At 43.4% G+C, this 14,638-nt stretch overlaps 1 protein-coding gene across 1 annotated transcript in view; it reads left to right on the top strand.

Moving 5' to 3' along the window:
* The window catches only part of dhx38 (DEAH (Asp-Glu-Ala-His) box polypeptide 38), a 36,337-nt gene that overhangs the window by 10,386 nt on the left and 11,313 nt on the right, over positions 1-14,638 (top strand). The window contains exons 9-20 of the mRNA XM_083759936.1: positions 24-185; positions 878-985; positions 1,412-1,527; positions 1,725-1,862; positions 2,205-2,391; positions 3,285-3,470; positions 4,490-4,630; positions 5,362-5,472; positions 6,597-6,713; positions 6,863-6,970; positions 7,278-7,390; positions 12,475-12,683. Coding sequence (XP_083616062.1) covers positions 24-185; positions 878-985; positions 1,412-1,527; positions 1,725-1,862; positions 2,205-2,391; positions 3,285-3,470; positions 4,490-4,630; positions 5,362-5,472; positions 6,597-6,713; positions 6,863-6,970; positions 7,278-7,390; positions 12,475-12,683 — 1,696 coding nt within the window. The remainder of the gene's footprint in view (positions 1-23; positions 186-877; positions 986-1,411; positions 1,528-1,724; positions 1,863-2,204; positions 2,392-3,284; positions 3,471-4,489; positions 4,631-5,361; positions 5,473-6,596; positions 6,714-6,862; positions 6,971-7,277; positions 7,391-12,474; positions 12,684-14,638) is intronic.

The following is a 14,638-nucleotide window of genomic DNA, read 5'->3' as shown; positions in this document are numbered from 1 at the left end:
ACGCGTGTCTGTGTTTGTTTTAGGATAATGAGCGTTGGGAAACAAATCGTATGCTTACCAGCGGGGTGGTGCAGAGGCTGGAGGTGGATGATGACTTTGAGGAAGACAACGCTGCCAAGGTTCACCTCTTGGTCCACAACCTGGTGCCTCCTTTCCTGGATGGAAGAATAGTTTTCACCAAGCAGGTAAGTTTACTAAGTTAATCCATTTAGACCTGAGATCAGATTCTAAAAATGTCTTCTACATCCTGACAGTTTTCTGAAAAAGCTATGTTTCTAGTCAGTCGTTCTTTGATTTTTCAATAGCTAAAGCATGACATAATGCTAACACCAAAAGGGGTTCCCACCCCAAAATGGGTTAACTAAGTTAACTGGAAGCTAACGTGTAGCTTGTAGATTAGACTGTTACTTTTGGCAAGTTACACTATTAGTGCAAATTAGACTTGCAGCCGTAAGCACCGGTTATATTGGTTCATTTCAAATTCATGTCAATCCAACTGTGTGTGTGTGTGTGCGTGTGTCGTGTGTGCGTGTGTGTGCTTGCAGTGGTTGCTCCCACACTGTGGAACGCCCTACCCTTTTCAATTAAACATGCAGAGTCTGTTGAAGGTTTCAAGGTCTTGACTTGTCTTAACTCACTTATTTAGGTTACATTTTATCTTGTAAACTTTTATTTTGACCATCATTTTTGTCAATTTATGTTTCTGCTCTTATTCTTTGTTGTGTTTGCTCCTTTGTGCCTTGTTTTAATTGTTTATATATAAATGTTTATATTGTTGTTTTTACTGTACAGCACTTTGTAACTTTGTTTTGAAAAGTGCTCTATAAATAAAATGTACTTACCGGTAATTACTTACTTACTTACTTACATGTTTCAGCCGGAACCTGTCATTCCGGTGAAAGATCCCACATCTGACATGGCCATCATCTCTCGGAAGGGCAGCCAGCTGGTTCGCAAACATCGTGAGCAGAAAGAACGCAAGAAGGTAGGACAGTGTAGTCTAACAACGATAATATTTAAAATACAGTTTGCCGCACCGAAGATACAATTAAACTTGGTGTGAAAGGACACGGTCAAAATGTAATTGGCTTCTATCTAATGTCTCACTATCCATAATTGATGTTAGATATGGTTCAGTAATTACAGTTTACAATACTGCCAAGTGCCAACAAACACTCACACATTACAATTATCACAGCAGATTTACATTACATTCATTTTAAATAGTAGACCTGTCTATTGCGCGTAATGCCCTTGAGTGTTCATTTGACACACATAATCATAGAAGTAAAAAACAACAGAAGGAACTGCCGGTACTCGTACCAAAAGTCCTAAGGCGTTGGAGAATATAAATTCTTTGTTTTCTTCATTTGGTGAAGTATTTGTATGGAAATAACTGCTATGTTTTCAGGCACAGCACAAACACTGGGAACTGGCAGGTACAAAGTTGGGGGACATTATGGGCGTCAAGAAGAAAGAGGACGATCCTGGATCCAAAGTGGGCGAGGATGGCAAAGTAGACTACAGGTAAAGACACATTTAGTATGATGACAACATCCTATTCTATGTTTTGTTGTGTTTTAACTAGCTATGTTACCTTTTTTTTCTTTTATTAAATCTTGACATTTTTGGAAAGAAAAATAAAGACGCCAGGTTTAATTTGGGTAAAAACTGTAGTGCTGGTTTTCCCATATTTTACAATGTATTTATTTGTTGTCAAACAGAACAGAGCAGAAGTTTGCAGACCACATGAAAGGCCAGAGTGAGGCCACCAGCCACTTTGCTAAAACCAAAACCCTCTTGCAGCAAAGACAATACTTGCCTATATTTGCTGTCAGACAACAACTTCTGAACATCATAAGGTACTTATGAAATACTTGCTTAACAATACTAACTGCCAGGGACTTCCCATTCAGTCACACACACGGGCGACATGCCACTACACATACACACACACACACACACACACACACACACACACACACACACACACACACACACACACACACACACACACACACACAAACGCGTGGATCGCTTTTGTCAATTTCACTGCCAGGGACTTCCTGTGTGTACATGTATGTCTGTTTCCCCACGGCCTGCGGTCGCTTCTCAACCCTTAAGGCGTCTTACTGGTAGTATATATACATGTGTACAAACATATATCGTGTTACATGTGGTCTTTTTTCCTTTTCTCCCCCCAGGGACAATAGCATAGTGATTGTGGTGGGGGAGACGGGCAGTGGGAAGACCACCCAGCTGACCCAGTACCTCCACGAGGACGGGTATACCTCCTACGGCATGGTGGGCTGTACCCAGCCCCGCAGGGTGGCAGCCATGAGCGTGGCAAAGAGAGTCAGTGAGGAGCTGGGCAGTAACCTGGGAGAGGAGGTAAGACATGGGCAATCATATCAGAGGCAGCAGCCATTATGGTGAAAGCTTATCCATTTATCTACCAGCTCAGTGGCCTTGTGGTTAGAGTGTCCGCCCTGAGACTGGGAGGTCGGGGTTCAATCCCTGGCCGGGTCATACCAAAGACTATAAAAATGGGACCCGGTGCCTCCCTGCTTGACACTCAGCATCAAGGGTTGGATTGGGGGGTAAGTCCCTGCGACATACTAGCGTCATGTCCAGGGGGTGTACATCAAGCTGCCTCACGCTACAGAAACAGGAGATAGGCTCCTGTCCCTATGGGCCTCACGGCTCGGCAAGGCTACTTTATCCATTTATCTACTCGTCTATACGCTTTGCATCTTCTTATTGCTGTTATGGCAGTGGTTCCCAAAGTGGGGTCCGGGGACCCCCAGGGGTCCTTGAGGGAGTTCCAGGGGGACTTATTATAATAATAATAATAATAAGTGGACCCTTATGGGTCTGTAACTCTGAGAGTGTACAAATGGAACCAAATGGATGCGTTAGGGTCCATTTGGTTCCATTTGTTAAATTAACATTGATTTTACAATATAAATTGGGGTCCCAGAGATAGAAATGCCATTAAATGGAGGTCTAGTCTAGACTAATATGCATGTCAAACTGGTGGTCCTTGAAATGAAATGGGTTGAGAATCACTGCTAGAGCCGTAAAAATCTTCTCTTATGGGGGGGTCCCTGGAATATCTTTTCAAATGGGGGTCTGCGGGGCTAATTAGTGTCAATTTCGGGGTCCTTGACATGAAAAAGTTTGGGAACCCCTGCATTATGGAATCATATGCTGCTCAACACTGCCATCTAGTGGTTAAACAAAGGTTGGTCCAGTCAGTTGATGGTTCTGACCATGTGCTGCAGGTGGGCTATGCGATCCGTTTCGAGGACTGCACGTCAGAGAAGACCGTCATCAAGTACATGACGGATGGCATCCTGCTCAGAGAGTCTCTGAGAGAGTCTGACCTGGACCACTACAGTGCTGTCATCATGGACGAGGCTCACGAGCGCTCCTTGAACACGGACGTGCTGTTCGGCCTCCTACGTGAGGTCAGAGGTCACAATAGCCAACAACACCCAATGAGTTAACCATATTCACACGCCAGACATTTAGCTTTTACTTAATACTGGGGGGTGGGGTTTCCCATCACTGAGTATTAAACCCATTCTGATCTGAGATCAGATTCTAAAAATGTCTTCTACATCCTGACAGTTTTCTGAAAAAGCTGTGTTTTTATGTCAGTGGTTCTTCGATTTTTCAAAAAAAAGCAGACCTACAAGCTCATAGCGCGCCACTCGGTGGCGCGCTATGAGCTTGTAGATCTGCTATTTTTCAATAGCTAAAGCATAGCATAATGCTAACACCAAAAGGGGTTCCCGCACAAAATGGGTTAATACTCTGGCGGGGTGGGGTTTCCCATCACGGAGTATTAAACCCATTCTGGGCGGGAACCCGTTTTGGTGTTTTAACTAAGCATTATGTTATACTTTAGCTATTGAAAAATAGCAGATCTACAAGCTCATAGTGCACCACCGAGTGGCGCGCTACGAGCTTGTAGGTCTGCTATTTTTGAAAAATCTTAAAAATGTGGCGCAAATCTTTGAATATATATTCTTTCAAAGTGAATGTTTTTAACTCGGGTCTAAATGGGTTAAACCCATTCTGGGCGGGAACCCGTTTTGGTGTTTTAACTAAGCATTATGTTATACTTTAGCTATTGAAAAATAGCAGATCTACAAGCTCATAGTGGCGCGCTACGAGGTCTATTTTTGAAAAATCATTAAAATGTGGCACAAATCTTTGAATATATATTCTTTCAGAAGACTTTTATTTATTTCGACGTCAGGCCTAAATGGGTTAAGTCACACCGTGCATGGGGGTATTAATTACACACCTGTATTAATTGAGAGCAAAATGTCAGCCGTGTGAATAATGATGTAACTTATGCCACATTTCTGTCTTTGTGGTGGTGGTGGCGTCTTGTTATTACTGTAGTTCATCATACTGCTGACTTGTGACTTTGTTTTGTTTACATTTTTACACTTTTCTGTTAACCCTTGACCTCCAGGTTGTGTCCAGACGTTCTGACCTGAAGCTCATAGTCACCTCCGCTACGATGGACTCGGATAAGTTTGCATCGTTCTTTGGCAACGTCCCCATATTCCACATTCCAGGAAGAACGTTCCCAGTGGACATCTTGTTCAGCAAGGTACCTTTTTAGTTAAATTATTGTTTTGAATAGGCATAGCATGGTTAATCCCAGGATCCAGGGATCTGGGATTCCTGTGTACAGCTCACGTCATTTCCCGCCCGGGAAATGGCTTCGGGACCCGTCGTCCCGGAGTTTTCTTTTCTTGTTAGAAATGACACTAAATTGCACACGGAGTGCGTTTTTTCCCCCTGATCTGTGAGTGGTCAAATATCCAATCTGAACCCTCCCATCATTTTCAAACATGTTTGATGATATTTTTATGGAATTATGGATCACACTCGAGGGCTGCAACGGGAACGGGAGCCAGCGGGACCCAACGTAAATGTTGGCGGCTCCCGCGAATCAGCGGGCCCCCGCGAATCCTGAATCAGATCCTCCTGCAATTAACCAGATACAGAGCTTATATACACTGTCTGAGGAGAACGTACGGTATCATTTCCCTCTAGTCTAGGAGGATCAAAGTCAAAAACACAAAAGACAAAGACACTAGGAGGATCATATTATATTATCAGTTGATTATTTCCTGAACAATATTCAAAGTCTTTTAAAAACTGATGTGTTGATTGTCACTTAAAATACTTAAATGAACACTTTTGCAGTGTTGAAGCACGCACACACAACTCACAAGTGTGTTTTTGTGTCGTTGCTTATTTTGATGGTTTCCTAATCGATGTGATGTGATGTGATGTGATGTGATGTGATGTGATGTGATGTGATGTGATGTGCAGACACCTCAGGAAGACTATGTGGAGGCGTCCGTGAAGCAGGCTCTTCAGATCCACCTCAGTGGGATGTGTGGAGACATCCTCATCTTCATGCCCGGTCAGGAGGACATTGAGGTGAGGCGCCGCCCTGGTGGCCACCATGCTGCTTCTACCATATCGTTGCTGTCAGGCAGAAACATTATACTTCGTCATACTACAGTGTCACACAAACATAGACAAATATCAGATCTACAAGCTCACAACATGGTGCATAGTGCATAGCAATGCGTTGTGAGGTTGTACAATAACACATTGTCATACGTAGTTCATAGGACTTAAATAGTTAAAGGATAAGGCCTGTATATAGGTTTATTGTTTTATTGTTGTCAACGTAAATTACGTAACCTATGATTACGTATAACGTATACCAAGACCAGAAAATACATTTTACTTTTATTTTACATATTCTTTTTTAAGTATGGTTCATCCTACCTCAACAAATGTAGCTCAAAAGCCACAGAACAACACGTTCCTGGAACAACTTCGTGAAACCATGGCCAAAGCTTTCTAAAACTCTCCAATGTGCGATTAGCGTGTTTACATTCCTGTTCATCACAATTCTGAATTGCACTGACCAGTTTTGGGTCTATAAAAATGAGAAAATATGAGAAAAATATAAATAATTATGCTGATTGCAAATTGAAAAGCCTCAGGGCAGAAGAACCACTACAACTTTTATTATGCTCTGGCATGAAGGTTTTGCCAAAAATGACAGATCTAAAAGCTAAAATGTTGCCTCACTAGCTTGTAGATTTATGGTGTTGGCAAGCAAACACCACGATACTTCAGAGAATAAATTTAACTTTATGTGAACCGGAAACTTGTTCAACACAGTTCCTCTGACCTGTGCCCTTGTCCAACACAGTTCCTTTGACCTGTGCCCTTGTCCAACACTGTTCCTTTGACCTGTGCCCTTGTCCAACACAGTTCCTTTGACCTGTGCCCTTGTTCAACACAGTTCCTTTGACCTGTGCCCTTGTTCAACACTGTTCCTTTGACCTGTGCCCTTGTTCAACACTGTTCCTTTGACCTGTGCCCTTGTTCAACACTGTTCCTTTGACCTGTGCCCTTGTTCAACACTGTTCCTTTGACCTGTGCCCTTGTTCAACACTGTTCCTTTGACCTGTGCCCTTGTTCAACACTGTTCCTTTGACCTGTGCCCTTGTCCAACACTGTTCCTTTGACCTGTGCCCTTGCAGGTGACCTCGGATCAGATCATTGAGCGGTTAGAGGACCTGGAAAGTGCTCCTGCTCTGGCCGTGCTTCCCATCTACTCCCAGCTGCCCTCTGACCTACAGGCAAAAATCTTCCAAAAGGTCTCTCACCTTATCCTGATTTGTTTGTCTTAGAAGGCATATTCCATTCCTGTGTTCTGTGTTTACATTTATATTATCCAGGCAATGAAGTTCATTGAAATGGTCTTAGTTTCTGATGTCTTCTTCTTCTACTACACATGGTTGGTTAGGCACCAGATGGAGTGAGGAAATGCATCGTAGCTACCAACATCGCTGAGACGTCGTTGACTGTGGATGGAATCATGTTTGTCGTGGACGCCGGATACTGTAAACTCAAGGTGAGCCACTTTGAACCGCTCTCTTATTTCTAAGTTGTTCTTTAACCCATTTAGGCCTGAACTAAAACATCTTCTAAATCCTCCAGTTTTCTGAAATAAATATTTTCACAATAAAACAAAAATAGCAGACCTACAAGCTCGTAGTGCGCCACTCGGTGGCGCGCTATGAGCTTGTAGATCTGCTATTTTTCAATAGCTAAATTATAACATAATGTTTAAAACACCAAAAGGGGTTAATAATTTGACCAGGCTAACACACTGCCTCTTTATTGTTCACTCACTGTTGTTGGGTGTCTGTTTGTTCCAGGTGTTCAACCCTCGCATTGGAATGGACGCCCTGCAGGTGTACCCCATCAGCCAGGCCAACGCCAACCAGCGCTCTGGCAGAGCTGGGCGCACAGGCCCAGGGCAGTGTTACAGGTAACAATCTATGTAAATAGTATAGTGTGTTGTTTGGTTGTAATTGTTCCCACTTCCCAGTGTGTGCACTCACTGCACTAGCAGCGCTGACAGTTGCGATTGCATCATTGTATAGCCAATGCTGCCTTCCAGTTATACCTTAAAGTAAAAAAATGTTTAATCAAGCAAGCTGCTTTTGTGTATTTTCTACTTGGCTGTGTACGCTGTTCATGCTTTGAAGTCCGATAATACACACTGACAAAAAAAAAAGAAAAGAAAAAAGTTTTTTTTCTTTTTCTTTTAATTATTAATTATTAAAATGATGACGTCATGAACGGGGCCTCCCGATCCTTAAGGCCGCCCCTGGTTTCGGGTCTCTCAACATCATACCCCTCACTCGGGTGACCCAGCCGGGGGTGATCAAGTCCCGACTTACGTCCCAGTAGCTACCCTCGATCAGACCCACTAGGGAAAGACAGGGCCACACAATCCGTTGGAACCACTCCGGAACTACTATGCCGGGACTGAGAGGTACTATTCTGGCATGTGGAGGGACTAGGCTCTGTGGGTAGCCTCCTGTCCGGGCCCCTCCTACGTCTCACTAGGTCCACTCCTGCTTTCACCAGGATTACCGCGAGGACCTGTGCGTTGCACCAGACTCCCAGAACCAGACACTTCATTCAGGAGTGGTGGATTCTTGAGCCGCAACGGATCTGCAGGCTCCACCGCTGGGCAACGGTAGAACTGCAGGCTCCACTTGCGGCTCGAAAGGCCCTCCTAAAGTCTAAACATGCTATCTAAACAACATACTTATCCATTTGTAGACAAGCAAAACCGTATCTAAATATACACATGTGTTCAAATATGTGAACAAGCAACCAACATATATCTGCATAGTGCATAGTCTGCATACTACAACTGCATACTACAAGGGTGACAGGGTGTTTGTTTTAGGGACAGACTTCCTGCTTGTTTTAGGGACAGGCTTCCTGCTTGGGTAGCGATGGGTTGAGTTTATTTTGGATCACCATTAGCTGTTACACCTGCATGGCAAGAGCTATTCTTCCTGGGATACTCACAGAATAATACACATACAAAAAGCAAAAACTAATTTACAGATATCACAAAATAAGATCAAATACTTCAAATGCATCATAAATACATGGTGGTTAGTCCATTCACCTAAGTTAATATTACATATTGGTATTGTGAAATGAACCGAATTACAGTTGTTCCTCCAAATTTATAAGACGGTGCTATAGTCTTTTCTTAACAGTTTGACTCCATAAAACGCGTAACCCGCATTTTAATCAAATATTGTACACTGCCGAGATTGTTTTATTACCTTTAGAGCATACGCTGAATTATTTGGGCTTTTGATCCGTGAAAATCCGGCGAAAAAAGGTTCCTCCGTTTGTTACGATCGCACCACCCGCCATCTTGGTGCGCCGCAAGACCGCCCCACAAGACCCGCCTCCATGAGGAGTTGTACCCCATTCATTTGCATTGGCCTCAATTTCCCAGAAACCCTAGCAGCCCACAGCATGTGTTGATTTCCGGTTTTGTCATCATAACATGAAGGTCTCGTCTCCAGCTCCTCGGCAAAGACGGAGTTTCTTTTTAATTATTACAATACAGCGGATTAAACACATAAAACAAAAAGCGGGAATGTCGTAATAAGCACCATCGAACTCTAGATTAAACAATTAGCGGCCGTCAAACTGTTAAAATGCCTATGCATCATACCCTGAATGTGTGCCATTGCCTTGAAGGTCATCACCAGTGTTTTAAATAGCGAAGGGAATGCAAAAGGTGTGGAATAGAATATGTTGTGCTTCTTCTGACAAAGGAAGTCATCCCTAGTTTGTCCTATTCCATTTCTTTTGCCGCGTCCTGTTGAGGCCGGGGTGGAACCACCCACTGAATCGCATGCGTCTTATTCCTCCTTTATTTAACCCATTCTGGGCGGGAACCCCTTTTGGTGTTTTAAACATTATGTTATAATTTAGCTATTGAAAAATAGCAGATCTATAAGCTCATAGCGCACCACCGAGTGCTATTTTTGAAAAATCGTTAAAATGTGGCTTAAATCATTGAATATATATTTCAGAGCGAACATCTTTAATGAAAATATTGGCTTCTGGGGGGTCCCTGAACTACATATTTTGAGATGGGGTCCGTGGCCCAATAGAGATCATTCTGGGGGTCCTTGACATGAAAAAGGTTGAGCACAACTGACACACAGAAACATGGGTTTTTCAGAAAACTATTAGGATTTAGAAGCCTTTTTTTAAAATCAAAATCAGTCCAAAACGGGTTAATGGCTATTTCAGCCCACATAGAGAATGAAACCACCTGAAACACGCTAATCTCTGTTAAGCCTCGCATTTCGCCGAAGTCTTTTATGCATCCTCTCGAATGCCAGAAAAACCAAATAAGGACATTTTGAGCAGAATGTTTTCATCCTCTTGCTCTGATGGAGATCAGCTTCCTTCTCAAACGGTGTGTCCTGGCAGGGCTCTGATCTGCGACGTGTCCAATTCTTTCAAGACTGTCGGAGGAAGAGAGAGAGAGGGGACAGATTTTCTAATCCCCGGAGGATTTCATGCTGTTTAACCCATTCTGTGCGGGAACCCCTTTTGGTGTTAGCATTATGTTATGCTTTAGCTATTGAAAAATAGCAGATCTACAAGCTCATAGCGCGCCAAGCTTGTAGGTCTGCTATTTTTTAAAATTTGTCAAAATGTGCCTCAAATTTGGAATATATTTTTTCAGAACGAACGCTTTTAACTCAAATCTTTGCTTTTGGAGGGTCCCTGGAACAACATATTTTCGGAGGCCAATTACAGATCATTTTTATTAAATTAAACATTAATTTAAATATTGAGTGATATAGGCCTAGAAACATAGGTATTTCAGAAAACTGTCAGGATTTAGAATACTTTTTTTCCCAGGCCTAAATGGGTTAACTTTGTTTACAGTGTGGAAAATGTACCACAAAAGGCCCTGTCACTGGTATTCACCAGACCTTTTCTCCCCCTGTCTTCCACATTTGGCTAGCGGAGATGCAGTGTGTGACACTCGCACACAAATACGCGCTACCTTTTGCATCGTTAACCCATTCTGACCTGAGATCAGATTCTAAAAATGTCTGTTTGAAAATGACAGTTTTCTGAAAAATGTTTCTATGTCAGTGATAGCAGACCTACAAGCTCATCTGCTATTTTTCACTAGCTAAAGCATATCATAATGCTAACACCAAAAGGGGTTCCCACCCAAAATGGGCTAATGAGCTGGGATGCTTATGAAAGCTAGCATGCCATGAAATCCGCCCCACACACTACCCCCACACACACAACTAACTGTGGATCTGTGAAGAATTGGTTTGTGAGCCTGACAATGAGTATAGCTGAGGGCTTTGACTGGCGGTTGATGGGTATATGCGGTACATAGAGGGGAGAGAGTAAGCCATATTCCACTGTATAATGTGCATAATTTACCCACTCAAAGGCCTCCCTAGCTGTGACCACACACACACACACACACACACACACACAATACACAGCATAGCTAGCTTCAACCTTATACAACCACACACTTAAATATTTAGTGCACACTTGAGAGGGCTAACCCAGGTTAAAACTTTAATGATTAAAACGGTAACTTTGGCATTTCACTTTTAGGTAGCATATCAACAATGGCTGCTCACAGACAGTACTAGGACAAGCTAGCGTCCTGTCCTGTCTGTGCCTCTCCATTCATTGCAATAGCGGTGTCACTTTGTAATAATGGTAATAAATCACATTTGTGCCACCTACTAGAACGGATTCCAACAGGGTGGCATGAAGTAAACTCATCCCTCTCTGGCCCCTTTTCCACCGGTTGGTTCCCAATGGGTCTTTTTGGTTTTTAGTCCATGAGCCAGAGCTCTAAAATTGAAACGTTAATTATGAATTGAGTGTAGCAAAACCATACCTATATTAGATTGTTATCACCATTAAACTTCCCCAATTGAGTACTTACACGAAGACAATGATTTATTGTATTACAAATTTTACATTTTTAAATATGCAAATGAGTCATTATGTAGGAAAATATGCAAAATAATCGAAAATATGAAAAAGCTACTACTGTGGAAGGGTTATCATGTATTCATTTACTTGTATTGGTCCTATAAACAATTTAATATAGGGTCTAGTTTTTACCACCAATTTTGGAGCTCTGGCTCATGGACTAAGAACCAAAATGAACTGAACCCGTTCCCAACCGGTGGAGAAGTGGTCTATGTGCATTTTGTTAGTTTATGGTAAATGAACAAAATTCCAGCGGGTCATTTAGATTCAGAGTAACTCCCTCCCTGTTTATGTTCTTCTCTTTGGGTCCCTGACAGACTGTACACTCAGAGTGCCTATAAGAACGAGATGTTGAGATGTTTATGTTGTTCTCTTTGGGTCCCTGACAGACTGTACACTCAGAGTGCCTATAAGAACGAGATGTTGAGATGTTTATGTTGTTCTCTTTGGGTCCCTGACAGACTGTACACTCAGAGTGCCTATAAGAACGAGATGTTGACCACCACCACCATGTTTATGTTCTTCTTCTCCCTGACAGACTGTACACTCAGAGTGCCTATAAGAACGAGATGTTGAGATGTTTATGTTCTTCTCTTTGGGTCCCTGACAGACTGTACACTCAGAGTGCCTATAAGAACGAGATGTTGAGATGTTTATGATGTTCTCCTCCCTGCAGACTGTACACTCAGAGTGCCTATAAGAACGAGATGTTGACCACCACCATCCTGTTAATGTTCTTCTCTTTGGGTCCCTGACAGACTGTACACCCAGAGCGCTTATAAGAAGGAGATGTTGAGATGTTTATGTTCTTCTCTTTGGGTCCCTACAGACTGTACACTCAGAGTGCCTATAAGAACGAGATGTTGAGATGTTTATGATGTTCTCCTCCCTGCAGACTGTACACCCAGAGCGCCTATAAGAAGGAGATGTTGAGATGTTTATGTTCTTCTCTTTGGGTCCCTACAGACTGTACACCCAGAGCGCTTATAAGAAGGAGATGTTGAGATGTTTATGATGTTCTCCTCCCTACAGACTGTACACCCAGAGCGCCTATAAGAACGAGATGTTGACCACCACCATCCCGGAGATCCAGCGGACCAACCTGTCCAACGTGGTGCTGCTGCTGAAGTCTCTGGGCGTCCAGGACCTCCTGCAGTTCCACTTCATGGACCCGCCGCCCGAAGACAACATGCTCAACTCCATGTACCAGCTGTGGATCCTGGGAGCGCTCGACAACACAGGTCAGGTGATGCTCCTTTTTGTTGTTGTTTAACCCATTTAGGCCTGATGTCGAAATAAGAAAAGGGAAGATACGCGGGAAAGGTCGTCGGGATCGGGACTCGAACCCTGCACACGCTGTCACCTTGTGCCTGGACCGCTAGGCTGGCCCAGGTGGTGGTCCTTATCTTACAGAATATATATATGATACATACATACAGTGTGTACACACACACACACACACACACACACACACACACACACACACACACACACAGGGAAACCTATAGGAATAAACTTGGTTTCTTTTAGGATTAAGATGTGACACACTCATGTTTTTGATTAGTTTTTTTTTTATGATGATGCTTACAGATGCTGACGCCACACATACTGCAGGTGGTAGCCTGTGTGTGTGTGTGTGTGTGTGGGGGGGGGGCTCTGGGGGGTGGGGGGGGCCCCTCTATGAGGGGGGTCCTGCACTGATGCTACAGAGGCAGCACAAGCAGGGATGGAGCCGGGGGCTTAGTCGCTGGAGTAATTGCCTAGTACCTGATCCTGTGTGATTTGACTGGTGGGGTCTCATCTCCTGTCTCATCTTAGCCCGATTCGCTGGGATTTAGGGATTGGGGGGGGGGGGAGGGGGGCGGACTTTTTGACGGTACCCTGTATGGTGTGTTAACAGCAGATTATGTCTGATTAAAGCTTACCTGGCCCTGCTCTGCCTCTCTGCCTCTCACCCCCCCCCCCCCACACACACACACACAACGCGCACACTTCATAAGCCTCTTACACTCTTTTCATCTAATCATTAACATCAGAACAGAAGTTTTTCAGCCATGTTCGTTCGCCCTCCTCGGTTTAGATAATCAAAGTATCCTCCAACTGTCAGCGGTTTCTGTCACAGTGACAGACAAACGTTTATTCCATCTCCTCCTATCCCTCCATGCCAGCAGAGCTCCCTGTGGTCAGGAAGCTACTCGCCCAAAGGATGCTCTTCCTTATATTATATTTATTTTGGATTTGTTCGTTCTCTCTCTGTGTGTGTGTGTGTGTGTGTGTGTGTGTGTGTTAAGGCTGTCCCCAAACATTCAAGGTTCGAATGTTCGCTCGTTAGGGTTGGCACTCGAATCTTAATTAATGGCCTTGAACCATTCGTTTTTTTAATATAAATTTTATTAAAAAATCTATTTTGTTTTTATTATTTATTTATTTTTAACTTGAAAATATATCTCGGCGAGAATGCGACATGAACAGGTAAAAAAAGTAAGTTTCTAGTGCATTCCTGTCAGAAGTTATGATTTTTTAAAGAAATCTCCCCTTATTGTTCTGCTGTGCACATTCATTTGGTGATTGGAGACTGACGCGTCTCTCTCTCTCTCTCACACACACACACACACACACACACACACACACACACACACACACACACACACACACACAAACACACACGCCAGCATGATCGCTTTTCTTACTAGCAGCCATAATATATTAGCATATGCGCTCTAGCATGATAGCAAAAAGGAGTGAACTCTGATCATTGTTAAGCAAAACGGTCACGGAAGATCTGCTTTGTGGAAGTGTGGAAGAAGACAGTTTTGTTGCATTAGAGCAGGGTAAATATGAAGTTTTGCGCCACAGTCTTGTGTTTATATTCCTCTTACATACCGGTAGGCTGTATGTTATTGTCGCAACAACACACGTTGTGTGTCTGAGTGAGGGGGCCTTCCAGAGCAAGGGGGCTTCTGACGGCGTCGCTTACTCGCTTCTCCTCTGTCAGAGGAGGAAGCGACGCGCAGCCGTCGGGGAACCCCCCCAAACCGACTGCTCCCCCGACCTTCCGAAAACTGCTACTCAGACGCTCTGATCGAGACGGTTATTTTTTTAATTAATTAGAAACAAATGGTCCGAATGTTCACTCGAAAATTCCTGCCGAAGTTCGAGTCCTAAAATAAGGGCTAGGGTACAGCCTTAGTGTGTG

The sequence above is a fragment of the Protomyctophum parallelum genome, assembly GCF_964188405.1.
Source record: "Protomyctophum parallelum genome assembly, chromosome: 2".
Lineage (NCBI taxonomy): Eukaryota > Metazoa > Chordata > Actinopteri > Myctophiformes > Myctophidae > Protomyctophum > Protomyctophum parallelum.
The sequence above is the reverse complement of the archived record's forward strand: the minus strand, read 5'-3'. Positions and strand labels throughout refer to the sequence as shown.